The sequence below is a fragment of the Abrus precatorius genome, unplaced genomic scaffold, assembly GCF_003935025.1.
Source record: "Abrus precatorius isolate BTA unplaced genomic scaffold, Abrus_2018 Scaffold9, whole genome shotgun sequence".
NCBI lineage: Eukaryota > Viridiplantae > Streptophyta > Magnoliopsida > Fabales > Fabaceae > Abrus > Abrus precatorius.
The window spans coordinates 31,935,220-31,959,098 of NW_020874439.1; the positions used below are offsets into that span (position 1 = coordinate 31,935,220).

A 23,879-nucleotide genomic window follows, 5' to 3' on the forward strand; every position below is an offset into this window, starting at 1 on the left:
TTTTTTTTAGTTTTATCTTTTTTCCTCTGTATTAATACTCAATAACTATTGTGAAATATTTGAAGTTATTATAATGAGTTCTAACAAATGTTATTATTCCAATCGTATATTGTCTTCCATCAATTTATGCAACATTTTCAGCAAATTTCTTCCTAATTAAAACTCTAAAATCAAATCATAGTCTTGTTGAATGAAATCTCGAGTGAGCAATCCATAATGGAGAACGTCCTCAACTTAATTGGACAGTGCATTAGAACACTAATTTTCAGAATTAAGTGACAGACACCGTGATTTAATTTGTGAGAACAAAACATAAAACTTTAATTCTATATTATCAGTTTATTATATATCAAAAAAATATTAAACGCTTAGGATTGAATTAGAAATTTTAAACGTAGGATTGCATAAAAATAAATAAAAATAATTAAGCTATAAGTTTGACCCACTTTCTTATTTGAAATAACTTAGATAATTTAAACTTAAGGCTATTATACTTATATACTTTTTTGTTGTTGTTAATATACCAATGTAAAATTCAGAATTAGGTCTAAGTTTATTAAAAAAAGTAGTGATATTTGTATAACATGTATTGCTTAATATAATTTTAATATAGAAAAATTTAATTAAACGTAGATTAATAATTTCTCCATAAGCTTGTAAGTTTTGTGATATTAAAAATGAGAAAGTATTGCACTTTTTTTTATATTGCAATATTTATACGAGAGACTGTAGTACATAATGTTTGAATGGTTTGGTATCAGTTAATACTTACTTAAAAATTTGCATAAGACATTATTAAGTATGAGTAAAATTTGATATAGAAAAAAAAAACAAAAAAAAAAACTGTAATGATATGTTTTGTAATAGTATAAATAATTTGACTTTAGAAGAATAATATTATCTTCAATAATGGTATGTTAAATATTTGATTTTATTAAATATCATTCTTAAAAGTTACTCATGACATGACATTTGGGAGTGAATTGGATAATAATCCTTTAACATGTATTATTAATTTTCTCTAGAGATGTAATAGGTTAGAATACTCCTTATACTTATATTTTATCTTTAATAAAATATTCATGCTTAACAATATATATATATATATATATATATATAATAATAATAATAATAATAATATAAAATTTTATTATCTTAATATTTTCTATCAAATTTAACTAACTTTACCCTTAATATGATTTGTGTTTTTTTTTTTTTAACTTGAGTTTATAATTTCAAATTTTGGGCCTTAATATTATGTTTTATTTTATTTTTTGCTTGAGTTTGTGTTTATTTTTTTTATTTCATAGATCTATATTTTTTATACACTCAATTTTTTTAAAAAAATAAATTGGGCTTTTCATTTTTTTATATGAGTTCTAATACTGTATTAAAATTTTAAATGTGAACTTAATCTGAGGGCCATTAAAATTTGACCAAGGCCGGCCTATCTCAACACTGAATATTGTGTCATACAATATACATATTTAATAATTTTAAAATAATTTAAATAGATAGATTGTAACTCCTTTTAAAAATTGATGATACAAATTTAAAAAGTTAAAAATACATAAAATTAAGAAACATATAAATAAAAACGTAATAATAAATTTTAAAAAAAAAACTCTATATCGCACTTCACGTGGAGGAATTTAATAATACTATATACAAAAAGCAATGGGTAGATTAATTTGTTTCATAATTCGCACCACCACACACACTTATATGATTAATTCAAAACCTTAACATGTTGATAACTTACGAACTATTTACCCCGCATATCAGATGTGATTATATTTTATGATTATTTGAGAAAAAGTTTAACATCATTAAAAATATTTTATGTATTTTACTATTTTTTTAAAAATAACTCATTTAATATAAACAAAAATTCAGATCTTATAATTAAAAGTTATTACCTTATTTTTAGTTAATTTTTATTTTAATTTTATCTTTAGTAATTAATTATTTTAAATACAAAGTTAATTATCATACATAGTTGATTTCCTTTTTTATAATTTCTACCTTAAAAATTTATTATTTTGTACAATTCAAACATAATAGGTTATTTTAAAATTACTTTTTATTTAACTTATCTAAACATAGAATTTATTTTTTAAGATTACTCATCACAATAATTGATTATACATATAAGTAATTATTGAAATAATCTATTTTTTAATTATTCCAAATACAAACTTAGCATTAAATAATAACAATGAACTAAAGATGAATTTTTTTATACGGATTCCATAACGTGGGGTAACCACTATAACCACACACCAATAGACAAGCTAAAAATAGGAAATAAACATGTGAAGCCAAAGCCACATGATGACTTATTTGCACGTATGAAATAAACATGTGAAGACTACCTCATAATGACTTAGGATTGTGTCTTCACATTTAAACAAGACAGTAAAAATAAAATCAACAAGTGAATTGGGAAAGATCCCTAAATCATTGCTACCAAGCACATGATTTTTTCAAGGTAAAAGGTTAGGCCAAAAGCCACTTTGGATATTAGCATCTCCAAATTGAGGCATTGTTGTCTCATTCCCATTGTTACCATTGAGCAAATTCATAAACCAATTCCTTTGCATATGAATAGGATAAGCATTCCCATGACCATGATCCATCAATGCCATTTCTTCATTCTTAGCCACTTCCAATGTTGGTGTTGCCATTTGAGGTTGGTATGGTGTCATTTCTTGAACATTCATAGTTGTTTCCAACCTTCTACCAATGTCCCTCAAGTTCTTATCAATCAACCATGTAAGATCATTCAAATCAATCATGGTCATGTTATTAAGCATCACCATCCCTGCACTAAGGCATTGAAACATGAGCATGGCCATCTCCTTCTCCCTATTATCTTTCACTTGTTTCTTCATTTGTTCCTTACCCTTCATGATCCTTTGGTTCAAGAAACTCTCTTGGTTCACCATCTTCTTGCTTTGCTCCAATTCAGGCATGGTCCTGAACTTTGCCAACACCCTTTGGACCCCCCAAGAGGATGGCCAAACCTCAGGTTCAGGATCATAGGGCCCATAAATCACAGCACATGCTTCAATGCCACAAAGAGTGCTTAGTTCATCAATCTTTTTCACCAAACCCTTCTTCCGTTTCTTGTATGTTGCCTTCCTTGCTGACTCATTGGCTATGAATGCCAATTTCACCTTTTTTCTGGTCATGATGTGACCAGAAAAGAAAAAGTGTGAAACAAAATGAAAACAGAAAAATTGCTTCTTGTGGTTTTTGTTACCACAAACAATCTCTTATATTTATAGACCAATTTGATATATACCTTGTTTGATTTTTCAGTAAGCCTTTTTGTTGCTGTTTTGTGTGATGAAATGCCTACTAGCTTTGCGCATTAAAATGTCACTATAAATGTCATTTCTATCTATGAAGGATATAGAGGATCCTGCACTTTAATGATATTTAAGTTGTAAAATTTATAATCTATACTGGTTAGTAAATTAATTGATTGAGTTGGTATGAGAGAGTTGGTATATATATTAACAAATCTTATTCACATTGAATTTTATGTATAGATAGAATGATTCATAATTTTAAATAGCATTTTGACCGTTGTTATCATTATGTATGATTGTTTATATTATATATGTTTATAGTAGATAACTAAAATGTATTAATTGTGTGATCATTCACATAGTCCAATCTTAATGGCGCCTAATTTTTAAAAACCGATGCAAATGTTAACATAAAAAAAATTATTTAAATAAATTAACATGCAATTTTTTTAGAGAAATAATTCTAATATTTAAAATTCTATAAATTAATTTTTTAATATTCACTTCTTTGAAGATGTGCGATATTCACTTATAGAATATATAAATAATCTTACTATTAATCTGAATTTTTTACTGAACTTATATTTAACAGTCAATAAAATAATAAATTATAACTTATAATATATATATATATATATATATATATATATATATATATTCTTCTAATACTTTATTAGGTAAGTGTTAAATAAAAATATGAATATATTTATTGTTTTAAACATATAAATATGTTTAATTCCTTTTTTATTTAGTAACAATAAGAGAGTTTATAGAAAAATGTAATAGGAAAATTTAACATTATGCCTTTTCTAAATTCAAATATTATAAATTTAAATTCAAATGGACAAGTATCTGAAATTCGGATGAGAGAATTAGGGGTTAAATAGAATGAATATTTTATATGAGTTCATCCAACCTTTATACTGCTATTTTAAAAGGTTATTGAAAATTTTAGATTCGAGTTTAGAGTGAATTCTGCATTTGGCAACATATTTTTCATTTTAAACTCATTTAAAAATATAATTTAATTAAACTATATTGACAATATTTAATATAAATTGTCATGTAAATAAAATACCATTTTTTGATTAGCAAAAAAAAATTACTATTTTTTGTAATAACTTATTATAAATTTTAATTAATTATGGATATAAAAATATAAATTAATAATACATTAAAATTAATCTCTTAAAGAACGTATCATATAAATTATTAGTCCGCATATACGTGACGTGACCATAATAAAAATTTAGAGGAACACGACTCAATCTTCGTTAGTTTTACTTAAGTTTAAAAGAATAAATATAAGTAATGATTGAAATAAAAATAATGGATATCTATATCTCTCTCTATATATAAAATAATGAGCATTTAATTTTAAATATTGTTAATATAATAATTTTATATTATGAATTAACTAAAAGTTATTAATTATTATACAATTAATAAAATTATTCATCTTAACCTATTTTTATATAAAAACCAACTCTATCAAATGTTTAAAAAATAATTTTGTCATCCATAGTAATATTACTTACTCAAATAAAAATATTTCAATTAAGTAAAGGTTAATGTATGTAGTTCATTTATAATTTATCTTTTATTTTTAAAAACATAATTTTTTAATTTATTTTTATTTAATATATATAATTATAATATAATAGTATGCCTAAAATGCACGAATTCTATTATATAGACTCAATTATAGCATATATTATTTTTGATATATACATAGAGAATCTAAAAATAAAATTTAAACATAACAAAAAATCCGAAACTGAAGTGTGTCCGTGGCAGTTAAAGAAGCGTAACTCTTTATTTTACACCTGACACTGAGACACAGTACTGTCTAGTTTGTGTACATTCATTTTCACCCACAAAAAAATTGCATTAGTAAATACCATAATTTCTTCCTTTTCTTTACCATAATCAAAACCAACAATTCAAAGTAAATAATAATAATAATAACAAAATAAAGAAAACTAATTATTCATCTTCTTCCCAAAGACATCACAGAGATTTCAGAAAATTTTCAAAAATGAAACCGGAAAAAATGGATCCAGACATTTCCCGGTGGGTCCTCGAATTCCTCCTCCGAAGTTCCGTTCCCGATTCCCTCATTCAAAAATCACTCACTGTTCTTCCTCTCTCCGCCGCCGATTCACGTCTCAAGAAAACCCTTCTTCTTCGCACTCTCCAATCCCTTCTTCTCAAAGCTTCTCTCTCCGAAACCACTCTTCAAATCTTCGAACTCCTCGAAGATCTTAACCGAAACGACTCCGTTCCCGTCACCGATTCCATGCGTCGCGCTTATTGCGCCGTTGCTGTTGAGTGCACCGTTAAGTACCTTGCTGCCTCTTCCGACGACCCCGCCGGCGAGTATTTTGATGCCGTTCGGAGGATCTGGCGCGGGCGTGTTGCTGGAATGGGGGTTGAGGGTCGACGGAGCGAGTTGGTCTCCGGCGAGCTGAGTCAGTGGGGGGAGGACATTGAGGCGGCGCTTTGGGATCCTAGGGTTTGTGAGAGGTTGGCGAGTTTGAACAGTAGAAGGGAAGCGTTGAAGGAAGTGAGGGGGTTTTTGGAGGAAGCGTGGGAAATGATGGGTCCTTCGTTTCTTGATTCGGTGGGAGCGTTGTCGAAGGGGAAGGGTTTGTGCCCTGAAGGTGTTTGTGAAATTGCTTTGAGTGTTGAAGCGCTCAGGAAGCGTGAGGGAGAGTTGGAGGGTTCAAGGAAGGAGAAAAAGGAATCTTTTGGTGGTGGTGGTGGTGATAGGAGTGATGATAGTGATGATGATGATGATGATGATAATAATGATAATGATGATCATGATCGTGATGGTGGTGGTGGTGGTGCTAGTGATGATGGTGCATGCATGGAGGGTGTGGCAGTGCAGGATGAAAATCAAGGCAAGGAACCATTGGAAGAGAGAGTGGTGTTGCCTGCACAGAGATATAAAGGTAACTTTTTTATTTTAGATAACTGTGAATTTTGATTTATGAATTCGATTGAAGGGTTCTTTTGCTTGGAACTGTGTTTGTTACCAGAAAATGATGTTTGTTTTTAGGTACTACACACGTTTGTATGTGTTCCGAGTTCTGAATTGTGATGGCATAAGTGGTGGAAGTAGAATTGCTTAATTTGTTCATGAAACTAGCTGTGGATTTTTTTGAGCTATGATTTGAGCTATTCTCAGATTTATCTAAATTTAACCTTTTAATCTTTAGTGATGATGTGACTAGGAGGTTGTCACATATCGATTTTTTTTGTTGTATCACTTTAGTGACAAGGACAAAAATGTTGGATTTTAAAAAATTTAGGGACTAAACTACGGAAAATTTTGAGGAACATAAATCAAAACCTTGCAAAAATGTGAGACTAAAAATGTATTTAAGCCTTTATTTTACTAGTACCCTAGAAATTACACTTGCTATGCCTACACCTGTTTTATTGTTTATTTATCTCTCTTTTATCACGTGTGTCCCCAATAGCAGTTCAGAAAGGGAATCCTCAGCTTAAACGAAAGCATTCTGCACTTCGTACATGTAATAGGGGAGTTAAAATATCTGATCCAGAGGAAGTGGAGCCAGCAAACATGTGGAGCCACTACAAATATGATCCAGTGTCTACTGCTGAAGTTAGAAGAGTTCGGGAATCCCTTAAATCAAGTTCTTTTGAGTTACGATCGTTGGTGAAGGATCCTCTCCCTGATGCATTGCATATGTCTGAAGTTGTAAGATCCAAATTGGCAACTGAAGATACAAATTTTGAGCCACTTGTTGAAAATCAGAGTGAAGATGTATATGTACCAAACCCTGATGTTTGCAAGAGTATTGTACCATTTCAGCCTAAAAATGATACCAATCTTGGGAAGAAATCTTCTGTTCGCTCTAGTAATGCTTGTCACCCCAACTTAATGGAACGGAGAAGTAATGCTCGTACTTTTGAGGTAATCATGTTTGTTATTATCTGTTTTAATCCCAGGGCAGATTCCTTTCAATATTTAACTGTTAGCAAAAGGGACCAGATTTTGATATAAAGGATGGTATCATGTTCAAGATAACGTTTTTAATAAAGAAATGCTATTTGTCTCCTCGAGGAAGTTCTTCCAGAACATGGCCTATGGTTTTGAATTGTTATAAAAGTGACAAACAATGGCAATAAAATGCAGTAGCAATTGCAGTCACAATGTGGAAACTGCAATCGTTGCATACCACCATTTAAAACCTTGCCACCACTTGATCCATTGGCCTGTGGATTCTGCATGTGTGGACACAGGCAATTTTGAATTTTACTAATCAAATAGTTAAGAGTCTTTTTCATGATGGATTATTTTTATTGTTGTGTATACTAAGTTTTTGCTTGTATTTATCTTTGCATTGGCATATTAGTTATTTCCTTCTTTTGGCAGTGGGATGATTCAATGGACAACTTGCCTCAAGGAAAACAGCCAAGGAGGAGGAAAAGGAAATGGACTTCATTGGAAGAGGAGACACTAAGGGCCGGTGTAAAAATGTATGTGCTAGTTCTAAACTATTCAAAACTGTCATAACTATAATTTATACTTGCAATTGAAAGCTAATCAATTTAGTAACAGTTTTGTGGATTTTATGTTCTCATTCACTCTATTTCTTACACAGGTTTGGAGAAGGAAACTGGGCATCAATCCGAAATTTTTACAGTAACATATTTGAAAATAGAAGTGGAGTATGCAACCTATGCACCAAAATGCTTTATGTTTCTTTCTGGACTCATGCCTATAATATGACATATATTTTTCTTATAATTTTTGAAGGTTGATCTGAAGGACAAGTGGAGAAACATGATACGGTGACACGGTAGATATTTGAACATTCATGTGTATATATTTTGCGCAGGTATTTTTTCCTTGCATTTGTCCTTTAAAATTGTATTTCTATGGATTAATATGGTTGATATTTGTATTAACATGTGCGGTTTCACATCTTGCATGATCCTTTCTGTTTTGAGATTTAAGGCAGTATTCATCATTATGGAATTGGTCAATGTAGTATTGTAATGATTCTTTGTTTTTACTTGTGTTTTTTTTTTTTTTAATTGAATTTTTCCTGTTTAATACCCATGAAAGATACTAGTCGCTTGTATTGGTTGTGCCTAGACACTTGGTCGAAAAACATATGATCAATGTCGGTTTTGTTTTGCTAGACCTGAACTGAAATGGGTGTTTTGTTAGGGAAGGGAGGGGACTATCTCCGGCTGTGAAACCTACACCTCATGAACTGAAAAGAAGAAAAGCTCAAGATTTATTTTTCAAAATGAGGTGATTGTAATTTTAAAAAGTACAAAAAATTTTGCAACTCAGCATATTTAAAGATTATATAATTACGCTCAAATCAGTGTGTTTTATCCTGGCACTGGTGAAATCATAATCACGCTACTGGGTACTTTAGATAAGTTGTATCAATGGCTGATGTCAAGCTAAAAATCTGCCGTGGAATTTGGTGGATGGCATTTTTATGGAGGATGCGTGGCAACCATATAAAAAAAGCTACAAAATATACAAGGCAATAATAATAACTTACATGAAGAAATAATAAACAAAATTAAAACAATTTTTGGCAAGTCAAACTAAGTAAAACTTTCACAAACTATGATGTGAAATAATGCTACAGGAAGGGCGGAGGGGGACACAAGAAATACGCAAAGCTTAACCTAAATAAAGCAAGCGGGAAAAACTTAAAATCTGGGCATGTTACATAGGCTGGACGCTGGTGGGTGGGTTAATTGTAAGGTTGAGTTACATAATTGAAAAAAAAGAAAAGAGAGAGATGTGAAAAAAACTAGGGCGCTACTCACCAAAAGCAGGATTTCAAGGCTATTAACGGTGCGGGTATTCTGTACAGTGGGTCTTGTGGTTTATGGTGGATTCAGTGAGTTGTTCATGGTTGAAGAGAAGCAAATGTTTGGGACTTGGGACTGCATGGCTTCTTGGTCATGGGTGTGGGGTGCAAAACAAGGGAGGGCTTCGTTCAGTTTCACTCAGAATGGATCAGGACTTCGTTTAGTTTTCGAAAACATTTTTGAGATAAACCGCTAAATACCCTAAAAACATCCCATCATTTCAAGCATGGTGCTGCCATGTCACCACTATCACCAAGCAGCAATGCCATGGAACTCTGATGGTGCTTTGGATAAATTCTACCATATCTTGCTACCATGGCACCGATAATTTATTGTAACAAACAAAGCTTTTGAAATATCAGGAGTTTGCCCATGTTATAAACAACGTTACAATATATTCTTATCTGCAAGAATTTGTTATAGTTCAGGTAATGACAATTTTGATAGCAGGTTCTATCTGTGCAACCAGTTTTGTTAAAATGCGATCCATATAGTGCAGTGAGGAGTGGGGACCAACTGGTATCCAAAGCCATTGCACGGTTCATTTCAGCTCTAACTTCATTCATCTCTGCATTCTGGTTTCAAAAGCTCAGCTGAAGGTTAGACCCTTTGGTGCAGGTTTTGATGATATGCATATATCGTACATAAATCTGAAGTTTTGTGGATGTTACCTGATTCATATTTTAAACTATCTTACGATAATTCAGTAAAGAGAAAGGATTTTTGTCATGATGTGCAACGTATAATGAACTCCTGCTTCTTAAAGCTCAAGACGTTTTTAATTATTTTGCTACTGGTTGTGAATTAAGAAATGAAAAGATAGAAACATTCAGGAGTTGTTTGGTTTCAATTTTTTTCTTAAGCTTGAATCACAAAATTGTTACTTTGTTTTCATCTGTTTTCTATTTTTAAAGATTTTAACAGAAAATATTGAAAATAACCTTTTTCTAATTTCATTGTTTCCTGTACAAATATTTAAAACCATGAAATAAAACAAAAAGGAGACAATTTAATAATTAAAACTGAAAATAATGAAAACAAAACAATTTTTAAACCAAACAGTCCCTCAGTATCATGGTACGATTAATTTTATTTTATGCTGAAAAATCAATGCCGGCGGACTTGCCACCTTACCATTCCATGAAGACTGGGCGTGTGCCCTTAAAACAGAAGACACTAATGATGGTTAGAGAGACTAGACAACAAATTGTTGTGCATGCAATTATCATGTCAAGTTGAGGTTTGTAAAAGTATTACTTGTGCGTGCATCCATTTTAGCAGCAAAAATGTGTAAAATTTCTCATGCAGCTACAATGTTTAAAATAATCAGTATTTATAAATATGAATATACTCTTATATATAAGAGTGTATATATATACCTGTTCTCACATTTTATAAAAATAATTAATAAACTACACCTTTAATAATATCTTAATATATTTGAAGTTGAAGTTGCTAGTGTTCATGTTATTTCATGCCAGTGCAATATATTATGGCACAATGTCGCATGGCAACATCATAACTGATGGCTGAGTGTTGAATATTAAGAGGACAACAAAAGAATGTGGAAAATAAACTAATATTGACAAATTTATTGACATTGATTTGATGTTGAAATTCTTTTTCACATTTCTACACGGAACTGATTGATTACTTGAAATGGCTCAACATATTGCATTGTATTCCTCTTCTTAAAGACAATAATTTTCACTTGCGTAAAAAGAATAATCTTTCACGATACAGTTATATGTATATGTAAATAGTTTAAATTATAATTTAAATAGTAGTTACATAATTATTATACAAGTTTGTTTTTTTAATTATTTAAATAAAATTAATTATCAATAATTTGTTTAATTTTTTTTTTACAGTAGCTAATTGTTCTCAGCACTTATTTTTGTCTAATTTCCTCCCACTGGATCACAAGTTGGGCGATTTTTAGGCCATAAAATAGTATTAAACCGTTATTATGAATTTATGATCGGATGAATAAATTTTCATTTGCTAATATTTTATATTTTAAATCAATGTTTCTCATGTACTTATTGAAATCAATCATTTTCATAGTTAACTAAGGTATGTATATATTTAGTTTTTTCAAAATAAAGTCTATTCCGTTAAATGCCTTTTTCTTGAAGTCATAAAAATTAATAGAGAACCATTTTACGCCATTCATATTAAAAAGAAAAAAAAAATCTATAGTTAATTTTTCTAATAACTCTATTAAGGCGGCTCCTGATCGATAATATGAAGCTGACACATCTAACATAAAATTTGGCTGTTGTGAATGCAACCTTATAATCCTAAGCTTAAGTTCCTTAAATCAATATACGCAACTTGTTTGAAATTTCATCGTCAGAGACGTTTCTTGAATTTTCTCACGACGAATTATCACACCCAAACAATAAAAATATGTGGATTTATCTCTAAATTTCTCGCAGCCATTAGACAGATGTAGTTACTGCCAAAATTCTCCACTCTATATAAACCCTCTACTCTACCCCGTTCAACAAACCATCATACACCAAACTTAAGCTTAGTTTTCTTAATTTATCACCCCAAAAGACCCTCTTAATTTATATATTTTCAAAAATGGCAGTGACTAAGGTGGCATTGATTGCTTCAGTGATGGCATGCATGCTCATAGCATCATGCCTTTATGCTGAAGCAACCTTGACATGTGATCAAGTCACTATATGGCTCACTCCATGCATAAGCTATGCAGTGATGGGAGGAACAGTGTCACCCTTGTGCTGCCAAGGTATATACTCTATTAATGCAGCCTACAAGAGTGCAGAAGATAGAAGAGGTGCATGCCAATGCATTAAGGATAAAGCTGCTTACATTCCTGGAATTGATTATCATCGTGTTAATGCAATTCCTGGCAAATGTGGCACCAAATGTCCCTACAAAGTTTACCCCTCCACTAACTGCTCCAAGTGAGTACCATAACTCCTTTTTTATATTTTAATTTTTTTAAATACGTAACTAAAAGCACACAATATAAAGTCAATGAATAATATTTTTTAATAAAAATTATAATATTTAGTATTATTAATATACTGAATACAGTAATTTTTTATTGTATAGTCTTAGTTACGTATTAAAAACTTGTTTTTATTTAGTGGAATTTTAATTTAATTAGTCCAAATTTGATGGATGAAAATATGTTTGACATTTACACCAAGTTTTATGGATTTTGATCTGATTGTGCAGGGTGCAGTAAGAAGCAAAAGGTGCAATATATTACTCCTGATCAGAACTATGGATCACTAGCTAGTGATGATAGAAAGATTATATATTCTAAAGAACAATAAAGAAATATTAGACTCGCTTAGTCGGAAGTAAAGTGTACGGATCGTATATAACGAACGATCATTTGAACTATATATATCATATATATCAGCAATAAAAATACTCCTTTAATTAATTAATGTTTTCCTCTAGGTTAGGTTTGATTGAAGTGATCCGAAAGTGAACATGTAAAGATTAAGAGTTTAATGCAAAACTTTGCTTCTATCTGATCAAAAGGTCACTTGATATCTCAAAATAGCACTGATATGGAATTACATCAGCATTCTGAGAGTTGCTATTGAAAAATTCATAAGCAATCATCCACAATTTTCTGAAAATTATGTGGGGAGTAATTATGTTGATGTTGAATTGGAGGTGTATCGTTGCTAAAAAATCTGATGTAAATATAAAGAGATTTAACATTTTTAAAGTAAAAAGATATATGAATTAAAGAAATTAAAAATTTATTTATCGTTAATTTAAATTTAAATATTTTAAAAATATAACAAACTTTTTAAATAAAAGATAATTAAATTCACATTTTACATATAATCAAATCATTAATTTGGATCATTACGATATGGTACTTAACTGTAGTGTATTTGATGCCTAAGTGTTAATCATTGGATGACAACAAAACAAGATCAAAAGAATGTGGAAAACAAAATAATACTAACAAAATTTATGACATTGATTTGATAATGAAATCTTTTTCACCTTTCTACGCATAAGAGATATCATACTTGACAATAGTTGAACAAATAACATTTTTTTCCATAATTTTCACCTTACAATTATATATAAATAATTAAAATTATAATATAAATTGTAGTTACATATATATTAATAGTTTTTGAATAGTGATATTCTACAAAGCATTAAATTGGAGGAAAATTATCTCCAATCATCCTAAGAATTTACACCATTGCTGTGACTCAACTAAACATCACAATTCCACTTATTTTTTCATGGATTACAATTATATACCTCTAAATGCATCAATTACTTTTCCAAAATAGCACAATTAAAGTATATGTTTGACATTTGTCTGTAAATAGTAAAGTTGTAAGCAAGACTTTCTAAAACTTCTTGAGTGTGGTTTCCTGGTACTACCTAGTGAATCCATAATCTGGCAATGTACTGTAACTGTGTATTAACCCAATCGTCGATTTTTTAATCCGATTTTCTTCTACTGCATCACAAGTTGGACGATTAGGCCATAAAAGTAGTTAATCTTCATTAACTCAATTTTAATACATGTGATTCGGTGGATGAAATGGTATTATATCACCTGTATGAATTTGTTCAATGGGACTCATAAATCGGATTGATAATTTAAATGTTTAATCTTAGATGTTTATTTTGTATATATTAATATCAATCGTTTTCATAATTAACCAAGGAATGTCTATATTTTGTTTTCACTCTAAAGTGGTCTCATCTTAAATCTTTTTTACTTGATGTCAACTAATGAGGGAAACACTTTAATTAAGCCATTCATCAGAAAGAAAAATACAATATCTATAGTTAATTTTAACGAGTGATATTTTAAATATACAAAATTTTTATAATTTAGTGACATTAAATTTTTTAAGTGCTAATTTATTGACAAAATCTTTAAATAACAAATATAGTAATGATTTAAAATGTCAAAAGACTCATTTAGTGTGCTAAACATTAGAAAAAACTTACTAAAGTAACATTTTTTTCTTTCGAAGGTTAATTCAACATTTTCTTTTTCATAATTAACTATTAAGGCGGCTCAAGATAATATGAAGCTGACACATGAATAATGAAAAATAAGAAGAGGCATAGAAGATAATTTGGGTGTTGTGTGTATGACACGTAAAAACCCTATCCCTATGCCTCTATGCATAAGTTCCTTAAATCAATATAAGCAATACTTTGGAATTTCACGAGAGAGACCCTTTTGAATACAGACAATAAAAATTTGTTTAAGTGAAACAATTAAAATCTTGCTTAAGGGAAAATTAAAGTTAATATTTTTATGATATTTTATATTTCATTTGTTATTATATTATCTATTTTATTTTATATCTTGATTTAATATATTTTTATAATTTTTAATAAATTATAATTAATAAAAAATTAAAAAAATGTGAAGTAATTGATAAGGTGATTGATGTTTTGTTTGGAGTAGACACGCATCAAGACTGTTTTGCATTTGGGATCAATTAATATGAGAAAAAGTCTGCACCAAACTCCAAAGTTGGAAAAGAAGAATCATAAAAGCCAACGCAATTCAACAGTGACGTGTAGAAAATTCATCTAATCATTATTTTAACGACCTTGTTTCTGAGTATGGTAAAACGATATTAATGGAGATTCAAACTCTGTATATTATTGATGTTCAACATAATAATAAACTAATGAGGTGATAACGTGTCAATGTCACCATAGCTATAAATGATTACCTCTAGTGACAAAATTTAAAAAAAGTTTAACATTTCAAAAGTAAACATTGATTTAATCGATGTAACAGTTTTATGAAATTATTAATTTTTAACTATTTAGTTATGTCATCATAAAATAGGCTTCGTTCCAATGGATTTTTTTAATCTAGGTAACTGTATATCCACTGTTTCTTAAGTAGTAAAGATTAAAAAGTAAATGTATATAATTTTTTAAAATATTTAATTTTTAATTTTAAAATAATAATCATTCTTGTTATATATTTCTCACACACACGCACAAACTAAAAAAATAGAAAAAACATTTAGTTATATTTATATAAAAAACAGAACCATAATTTTTATTGTCTTATCCTTTTTCTTCGAAACATAGAATTGTTCTTTGATTAATTCTATTTTTATTTCTAATAACTTTAAATTATTAGTTATCTTTTACGTTAATTTTTTCCTCAAATTTCAGCATCTTATACCGTAAGAAAATATTATTAATTTTTATGTTAATTTTTCTTTTTCTAATCTTAACAATCTCAACATCTTAACAATACACGTCATATTTAATTATTTCACTTTTTAAATTTTAATTCTTGAATTAATTATATACACCTTTCTATTTGTAACAAAAAAAATACAAATCTTTCTATTCGAATTTTGTATTTTTGGAACGGAATAAATAAATCTTATAGATTGCTAAAGAAGAATTTATACCATGGCATGATTTTATTCATGTTTCAATTAAGTAAAAAAAAAACCTATGGAGCAACAAATTATGATTATTTAGAAGTCCGTTTTCAATCAAAATCAGTATAGGTCATGATAATTTCATAAAAATATAAGAGAGTACATATGCGATAAGGTGAACTCGTAAATAAAATTATATTTAAGTTGGTTCAATTCTAGTTGATATGACAAACAGAACTGAGAGTTGATTTCAGCTAATAAAAAAATCATTTTTCCTAATTTTTTTTTTTTTTACTGTCCGATTCATTTTTTGTGTAAATTTTATTGAATTAAATCAATTTATGAACACTTTCCTTCTATCACAGACCCCACCTGTCCTCCCATAACTTGAAGACCAACCACCTTGATAGTAATATAATTACATAAGTCTTTCCTAGGAATAGGAAATATTGTAAATAAATTTCACTTGGGGTGGCAGATTACTTTCACTATAATAAATGGGTCTTCGCCACCTAAACTAAGACAGCTGCCAAAGACACAAATCTGTCTGTATCTTTTTTGAGTTTTGGGACCCTCCATTCCACGCAGATTTTTAATATTAATGTATTATAAGACAAAAAGTAGAGTGGAAACCAGAAAGAGAGTTAAAAGATTGGAGAGACAGAGAGAACGACGAGGACGGGTTATTGTCGTTCTTATCTCCGAAACTTACGACAAAGGACAGTAGCTGTTAGCAGAGCCAAAATCGAAATACGTGGTTGAGGTCTTTTGCAACCTTATCTCCAAATCCATGATTGATGCAGTCCTTCGTTATTTGAGTTTTGAAAAATCAGATACTGATCTTAGCAGCAGTATGATACAAACAGGTTTCAAACTCTTATTGTACAACTACCATGGATAAAACTGAAACTATAATAATTAGACATTATAGAACTGTGTCCATCTTACATATTATTTTCTTTTCTCTTTTTGATAATTCATCTTACATATCCTTGAAATGGAACACAACAACAAATCACATATTACATGTTATCACGTAAAAGATGATACAAAAGACGGGAGGGGGATCTATAAAGATCCCAACATACAAAGATACTATGAGAATGACCATTCATTCCCAATATTCTAAAACTCACAAACACCAAAATGCCACGCTTCAACATGATTGCGTGCACTTTTGTGACAAAACCCCAAGGGTACTTCCCCTTTTTGGGGAGCATCCCTAAGAATAAACAATTAATAATTAATCCTTCCTCTGAAAGGAATATTTAATAAAACAGAGCACCTTCCTTAGATGACTACATGTCAACACTATAAACAATTGAAGAGAAGGGAATGCCACCAATAAGTCAGCAGGTACAATTTGGGTCAAATTCAAAACGTAGTGCTACTCTCACTTGCAGATATTGAGGGCCCTTCAGACTTCACCACGGATGATCCTTTGCTACTAATGTCAAGTCCCTGCAAACGACCAAGCTGGTCATTTTGCAATATATCTGGGATTTGGTGAGAATTTGTTTGTTGTAGCTGATGAGTTGGCATGCTAGATGGGGTGTGAACAAATGGTGGCAACTGTATGTTGGGGTGACCTGAAGGAGCTGAATGTGGTGGCATTGAAAAGAAATTTGACCCTGCATACGGCATATGGTGCATTCCTAGATTAAAAGATTCAGAGGGGTTCATTGCCTCCCCAGTAGCAATCTTAAGCCTCTCAACTTCCTTCATCAATGCATCATTAAGAGCTACAACAGATCAGAAACAAATTCCAATATAATCAATTAATTAACCTTAACAAAATAATTTCAAAAATGTATTGTTATTGTATCATAAGTGATTGACTTAATAATAGTTACCATCACGAAGCTGTGCCTGTTGCTCCATGGCTTGCAGACGGAGCTTAAGCTCAGTATTTTCAGTGCTAAGACCAGTTGTATCCCTCTATAAAAAATTGAAGTGGTATGAGTCATTATATTCAGCCCAAGTTTGTGCATAAAAACTGAAATCCACTAATGGTGAAGTTTAATGAAAAATAAGCAAGTGTACCAGAAATTACCAAAGGTAATTTGTGCAATTAAATTACTAACGTATAATATATAGATTTTCTATTACAAAAACAGAGGAATTTGTGAAGTGATACAAGAGGAGTGCCTCTAATTACCTAAATGTGACAAATTCCTCATTAAACATAATAGCGACAAAGATATATCTCCTAATATGAATAGAGTGTATTGTTTGAGCAGCTAGTGACAAGATATGCTTACATAAGGTCGAAGAAATATTTGCAAGCAAGAATGTAATATTATAACAACGGTCAGACAATAATTATACGCAACAAAAAGAAACAAACTGCAGCAATATATTGGAACCTCCTTCTACCAATTTCTTGAAGATTTCTGGCATAAATATAAAGCCAACAAAGTGTAGCTCCGATAAACAAATAGGCTATTGTACAAAGGAATTTCTGGTTTGTCACATCAAAGATAGTCTAACATGAAAACACCATGAAGTCTAAAGTGCTTTTAAATACAAGTCAACACAAACCTGGTACAATGTGAGTTGGGCAGAAAGTGTCGTGGCTTCGGTCTGAAGGGTCTGAACTTTGCGCTCAAGTTCTTGTATGTAGCGGGCCTTCCTTTCTTTTGAACGCGCAGCAGATTGCCGATTAGCCAGTATTCTATACATAACAACAATGCTTGTGAGGATAATAAGTAAAAAAATCCACCGCAACTACTCAAAATAAAGTTACTGAAAATTAAATGAAACTAAAGAGAGTGTCTCTGGCATAAACTTCTCTCTCCCTCACATTTTCTGCCTCCCATCCCCATTTTAAATTCCCCAACATTCAACAAGCATATTCATATATACCTCTTAAAAATTAAAAACCCACTGCAGTTCTAGATTAATTCATCATTTAGACTTGAAATAATTTACACCAAAAACGAGACACTAAATGGCCTCTGCTTATTCAAAAAATATCGGCAATCACTATTTTTTTTTTTAAATCTTAATATAATCATTTAGATGTCATTAGATTTAACACAATTTACACAAAACAAAAAGACTTGCAATTATGTTGCGGTTTTGGAGGCATCCAGACTCTACACTACACAGCCGCAAATGCACCGCATCAGTCATTTTCCTTCGATAACGTAATCCCAATGCAATGCAATGGCAAATTGGTCTATTCAGAAATCATTATCAGTGATAACCTCAATTCCCTTCTCAGTTGATATAACTCTTATCCCATTCCGATTCTTCAGTTACTACAAAGAGTTGAGAATTTGATTCGACAAAACACTACGATCACATCAAGAAGAAAGCTTCCACAGCAATCACGGATGTAAATCCATCCATCCATCAAATTATGAAAAAATAAAATAAAAAATAGAAAAACTATCAAATATCAACGCCAAATTTTCATTGTTAATAGAAAAGTTAAATAATCACTATTGAGAAAAATTAATAGAAAAACAACTCACTGTTGAGAAATTTACGTAACATAAGCGTAAATTCAGTGCGTTCGGAATTGGAACCAAAATTGAAGAGCGAAAACTTGATGCATTTTGAACGATAAAAAATAATGGAAAATTGAAGTAAGAATCGTAAACCTCTTAGCACGCTTTGGATCGATCGTCCAAAGCTCTTCGAGTTTATCAGGAGGCATGGCTTTCTTCGCCTCCATGATCTCTCCAAACATGCTCGTCGACGTGGAACCGTCGACGGAACTACTGTGCCTGTGTCTCGGTCTCGCCGCGGCGGCGCTCGGACTCTTCTCACTGTCGTTGTGGCCGCTCATGCCGGCGCCGTTTCCGTAACCGCTCTGATCCGATCCGTTTCCAGCACGACCTGAACCATTCGTGCCTCCTCCAAGCTTCTCCACGTCAATGTAGGTGGAGAAAAGGTCGTCCTCGGATCCGATCTCTTCCAGGCTCGCTGTGGAGGATCCGCCGTTGAACGGATCGGACGGCGACAGGTCCATAATGTCTTCCGGCAGCCGGAAACTGACCTCGGAGTGCGCCCGCCGGTGATGAGAGTGGGACTCGCCGGAACCGGCGACGGGAATGGCAGAAGCGCCGTTGCCGGCGGCGCGTATAAATAAGGTAGAAGATGGAGTTGCTGACGTGGCATTGGGATTAGGGTTAGGGTTTGAAGATGGATCTTGCATCTGTGTGGCCATTCTCTTCTCTTCTCTGTTTTTCCGATCAATCCTCTGTTTGTAACATAAAAACACGCGCAATCTCTCTCTCTCTCTCTCTCTCTCTCTCTTCTTTCTTCTTCCTCACGTTGCAACCAAAAATAAAAAAATAAAAATAAAAGTTCTTCTTTTAAAAAATATGTATTATTTAAATGTTGTTTATTTTGTTTATAATTTGTTGCTAGAAAGTCCTTAAAGCACTACTTGTCAATAAATTAAAAATGAAGATTATTGATTAAAAAGTAAAATATTTAATATATTAACTTTTTGTTGTTAAATATTTATTATGTTATCTTTAAAGTAATTAATAACTATTTGTACATTATAGAATATTTTAATTTAAATTAAATCTAAAGATACAAAATATTAAAAATTAAATATAATAAATAAGTAAAACATATGATTAGTTTAAATTTAAGAAGAAAAAAATTAAAATTTAAAAATGCAGACAATTAATTTTCGACAATTTGAGGTGAAAAAAACATAAAAAATATAAAATAAATAAAGATTAAATTTAAAGAAATAATTTTAATGTAAAAAATTAATGGTATAACAATGAAGTCACGTGTCAAACAAAATTGTAATGTGTAATGTCATCATCTTTCAAAACAATAACTCAAATTCATAAGGCGTGTGAATCAATTGTTAGTATTTAACAGAAAATATTAAATATTTTTAATCGATACCTTTTGAGTGAAAGATAAATTTTGTTTAATTTATTTAAAACACTTTTGCTATAAATTTTAAAAAAAATTTAAATTAAAAAACTATTTAATTGGTGTAACTTATTTATCATTGGAAGAGTTAATGATATTATAAGAATAGTAAAAGTCTTTTCTTGCATTAAAAAAAGATGAGTTACACAAATTCAAGTATGCTACTATTTGACAACAGTTTTTTTTCTCATATCTCATTGTGCCAAAACATATCATTCAAAATAATAAAAAAGATGTGTATGTGTTCTTGTGAACCTCATCTTGGGAAATCAATATCAACATGATCGAAGGAAAATTACTGTTATACATCCAAATATTATTTAATTCAATTCTTAAATGCTATTAAATCTTTCGATTGAGTACACCAGTTTCGAAAAATCATGTAGCATCACATGCATAATAATATGATTCAATTGACACTGTACAATATATCATTATTGGTTTCTATAAATTTTAATATTAAGATGTCAACGTGATGAGATATGAATGTGAATAATTACATTAATGTTTTATTTTTAAAAACTACAAGTATCATCTTTCGGGTGAGTTATAATAATAAGGTGATAAAACTCTATTTTTGTGTTACAAAATTCTCACAGGCATTTAATACAGCTATACTTATTAAAATTTAAACTTAAAATTACAATTAAATGTGAAATAATTTATTTATCAATTAATTTACTATTTGGTGTTATATTATAAAAGTTAATTAATATTAACACATAGTTAATCTTTAATTATGTTTTGTATATACATACACCTAGCCACGATGTGAACATTAGCTTTGAAGTAACGTGCAATAAATATTATTTTTGTAGAATTGGCCTTTTTAACACATTTTAAATATCAATTTGTATTATATTATTTCATTATTTTTAACAAGTGATATATTATTTAAAATATAAGTAAATAATTAATATTATATTTTTATTTTTTTTCAATGGTGAGGTTTAGTTATTACTTAATTAATTAAACAAAGTTTTATAGGATGAATCTTGGTTTTAAAATAATATGGAAAAAATTAACAATAATTTAAGGAATAAATAATGACATATATCACAATTTTTTTTTATGAATTCTTTTTGGTATAACTAAAATGAGATTTTTTTCCTTTTTATTTTAAGAATATTAAAAATAAATATATACAATATTCAATAAGAGGTCAATTGTTTATATCATGGAATTACTTTAATAAAATAGGTATCGGTAGCCACTCTTTTCTTTTGTAAAATATCAATATTGTGTTTGAATAAATATTTAATTAAATTTTATCATTTAAAATATTTTATTATAAACTGAACTATAAAATTATAAAAATCATAAACTATTTTTATAAGTTCAAACGAGTCTCATAAAAGCTACTCCAAATGACCCAACGGTTTTTAAAATAAACACGTAAAATACTCACGTTGGAGTCAACTCACTTGGAAAATTTCATGCAAGTTTGATTTACAAGAATCAACATTCCCCTAATTATAACATGCAAGTAAAACTTGCTGAGAGGTTCTTATTATTATTTGACCAAAGGTGAATCCTTATTTTATATCCGATATAATTATAATCATAACTCTCCTTTTAAAATATACAAAAACATGGTATAATTTTACATCATTAATGTACTTTATTCTAAATTTATATTTAGAAAATTCATAAGAATAACGAATTACCCATTTTTAAATAAATTCTCAAAATTATCTTTATATTTGTTTATGTTAAGGGTTAAATTTGGATTTCATTTGATTTGATGAATTATTGAGTTTGATATGTTTGGTTAAAATTTGAGACTGATTTATGAGTAATTAATTTAAGTGATATATACTTTAATTCTCTTCAAACAAAGTTTCCTATTCAAATTTTGTGCATATGATCTTTTTTCTGTTAATAAAAAGAAAATTTTATCATATTATATTAAAAAAATACTTATAGAATAAAAAAATTGAGACCAAGTGAAATTAATAAACATTTAAAAAGTTACCCAAGTAGAGGGCAATTCATTAAATTTACTAAAGCATGCTCTGGAAAAGTTGTTTAGTCCTAAGTTTGTCTATCACTTTAAAATTAATGGAAGCTAGTAGTTATGCTAATAATGATGTTGCCTTGACCTTCTAAATTAATGGAAGCTCTCAGTTTGGATAATGATGATGTTGCCCTTTTACACTTTCAGTTCATCATCTCAGTTTTTTTTTTTTTTTTATTTTATTTTTTAATGCTCAAGCATCAGCATCACAAAGTTACTTTGCACTCAAAAGGGTGAAAATGATCCCTTGCTTTTAATATATAGTTGTAGTTGGCTTCACATATAATAAATATGCTAACACTCAATCCCATATAATAAAGAAAATAATTTTCACAATTAATAACTTCAAGTTTAAATTTGAATAATTAATCAAGACACTTTATGTCTAGGTTAATCCCATTGATTCATAATTGCTGTGTCTCTGTTATATCTTTGTAGCTTGAACACGATGGATGATACAGATCCATCAATTTTTCTTTTAGCAAAGTGATTTCAAGGGACCCATTTTCCGGCAAATCAGGTGAACATTTGAGTCTTCTACTTCTTAAACAAAAAAATCATTAACAAGCTCATTATTCAATAACTTATATCACTGTCATCTTGCTCTCTCTCCAGTTACATTCATGACTCCTATTTATTTCTATTTGGAAGGTGACAGAAACATTATCATGTATACGTTTATCATAATGTGAAATTGACACTTTTTTAACCTGAAATCCTAATTATAACTCGAGATCTAAATTCTAAAATTATAACTTATTGAATATCTTTTCAAATTGATTTAAGTCAATATTCAAATTTAGTATAACATCACAGCTTGTTATAGATTCGACGTTAGATCACCTTTAATCGTAAAAATTATTGTTCTTACATTTTTTTTAATATAATTAACTCGAGGCCATAAATTTATCATACCTTTATGAGATGGAATAGCCCAAAAATTCATGTTCTATCAATTGAAATAATAGTTTATTTGGATTATATTGTGAAAGATATGAAAGCATAAAATATCACTCTTACAAAAAGATTATATTTTAACGCATAAAATTATCAATTTTTAGATTGAGTTTAATTGGGATGAAATAATGTATTTGTGTATAGTAAATATTCAGCTAGCAAAACAGGATGAGAAAACAGAGCACATGTTGCAACTCACGAGATTACAAATGACATATATTACAGGTTAAGGGAATAAATTAAAATTTTAACTAATGTTTAAAAAATACTGTAATTTAATTTTAAGAATTTTCCAATTGCCGTTACGTGTTTGTCTTGGAAGATGAAATGTAACTTTTTTCAATAGCCCTCTCTTAATCAATTAGATTATTCAATCGACAAGTTGTACCAAATTAA

General features: G+C 29.8%; 4 protein-coding genes across 10 annotated transcripts; 2 read left to right on the plus strand and 2 right to left on the minus strand.

Annotated features, from left to right (window-relative positions):
- Positions 1–2,486: 2,486 nt before the first annotated feature.
- Positions 2,487–3,194, minus strand: LOC113851235 (agamous-like MADS-box protein AGL80). Its single transcript, XM_027481706.1, has one exon. The coding sequence runs from the start codon at positions 3,192–3,194 to the stop codon at positions 2,487–2,489; it is 708 nt and encodes a 235-aa protein (XP_027337507.1).
- Positions 3,195–5,076: 1,882 nt separating this feature from the next.
- On the plus strand, positions 5,077–9,018 carry LOC113849788. 7 transcript variants are annotated; one of them, XM_027479959.1, is made up of 6 exons: positions 5,318–6,274; positions 6,806–7,263; positions 7,726–7,829; positions 7,955–8,021; positions 8,110–8,191; positions 8,527–9,018. In XM_027479959.1, exons 1-5 carry the CDS (start codon positions 5,356–5,358, stop codon positions 8,146–8,148), a joined length of 1,587 nt encoding a protein of 528 aa, XP_027335760.1. In that variant the 5' UTR covers positions 5,318–5,355; the 3' UTR covers positions 8,149–8,191; positions 8,527–9,018. The 7 variants fall into 7 exon arrangements, 6 of the variants coding, with proteins under 6 accessions (XP_027335760.1, XP_027335761.1, XP_027335762.1 ...); XM_027479960.1 differs by having other exon boundaries at positions 8,532–9,018; XM_027479961.1 differs by having other exon boundaries at positions 6,809–7,263.
- Positions 9,019–11,786: 2,768 nt separating this feature from the next.
- LOC113851522 (non-specific lipid-transfer protein 1-like) lies at positions 11,787–12,137 on the plus strand. Its single transcript, XM_027482031.1, has one exon. The coding sequence runs from the start codon at positions 11,787–11,789 to the stop codon at positions 12,135–12,137; it is 351 nt and encodes a 116-aa protein (XP_027337832.1).
- A 4,461-nt stretch (positions 12,138–16,598) lies between these two features.
- LOC113850360 (transcription factor RF2b-like) lies at positions 16,599–19,842 on the minus strand. The gene is made up of 4 exons (XM_027480880.1): positions 19,207–19,842; positions 18,140–18,272; positions 17,452–17,536; positions 16,599–17,340 (listed from the first exon to the last, which is right to left on the minus strand). The coding sequence occupies exons 1-4, from the start codon at positions 19,773–19,775 to the stop codon at positions 16,973–16,975; spliced, it is 1,155 nt and encodes a 384-aa protein (XP_027336681.1). The 5' UTR covers positions 19,776–19,842; the 3' UTR covers positions 16,599–16,972.
- Positions 19,843–23,879: the final 4,037 nt, after the last annotated feature.

Coding starts and splice junctions, on each gene's coding strand:
- LOC113851522 (XM_027482031.1), top strand. CDS start 11,787: ATGGCAGTGACTAAGGTGGCATTGATTGCTTCAGTGATGGCATGCATG.
- LOC113849788 (XM_027479957.1), top strand. CDS start 5,356: ATGAAACCGGAAAAAATGGATCCAGACATTTCCCGGTGGGTCCTCGAA. Junction 7,264..7,725: donor GTAATGCTCGTACTTTTGAG/GTAATCATGTTT, acceptor TTCTTTTGGCAG/TGGGATGATTCAATGGACAA. Junction 7,830..7,954: donor CTAAGGGCCGGTGTAAAAAT/GTATGTGCTAGT, acceptor TTTCTTACACAG/GTTTGGAGAAGGAAACTGGG.
- LOC113850360 (XM_027480880.1), bottom strand. CDS start 19,775: ATGGCCACACAGATGCAAGATCCATCTTCAAACCCTAACCCTAATCCC. Junction 18,273..19,206: donor GATCCAAAGCGTGCTAAGAG/GTTTACGATTCT, acceptor TGTTATGTATAG/AATACTGGCTAATCGGCAAT. Junction 17,537..18,139: donor CCCAACTCACATTGTACCAG/GTTTGTGTTGAC, acceptor AATTTTTTATAG/AGGGATACAACTGGTCTTAG.
- LOC113851235 (XM_027481706.1), bottom strand. CDS start 3,194: ATGACCAGAAAAAAGGTGAAATTGGCATTCATAGCCAATGAGTCAGCA.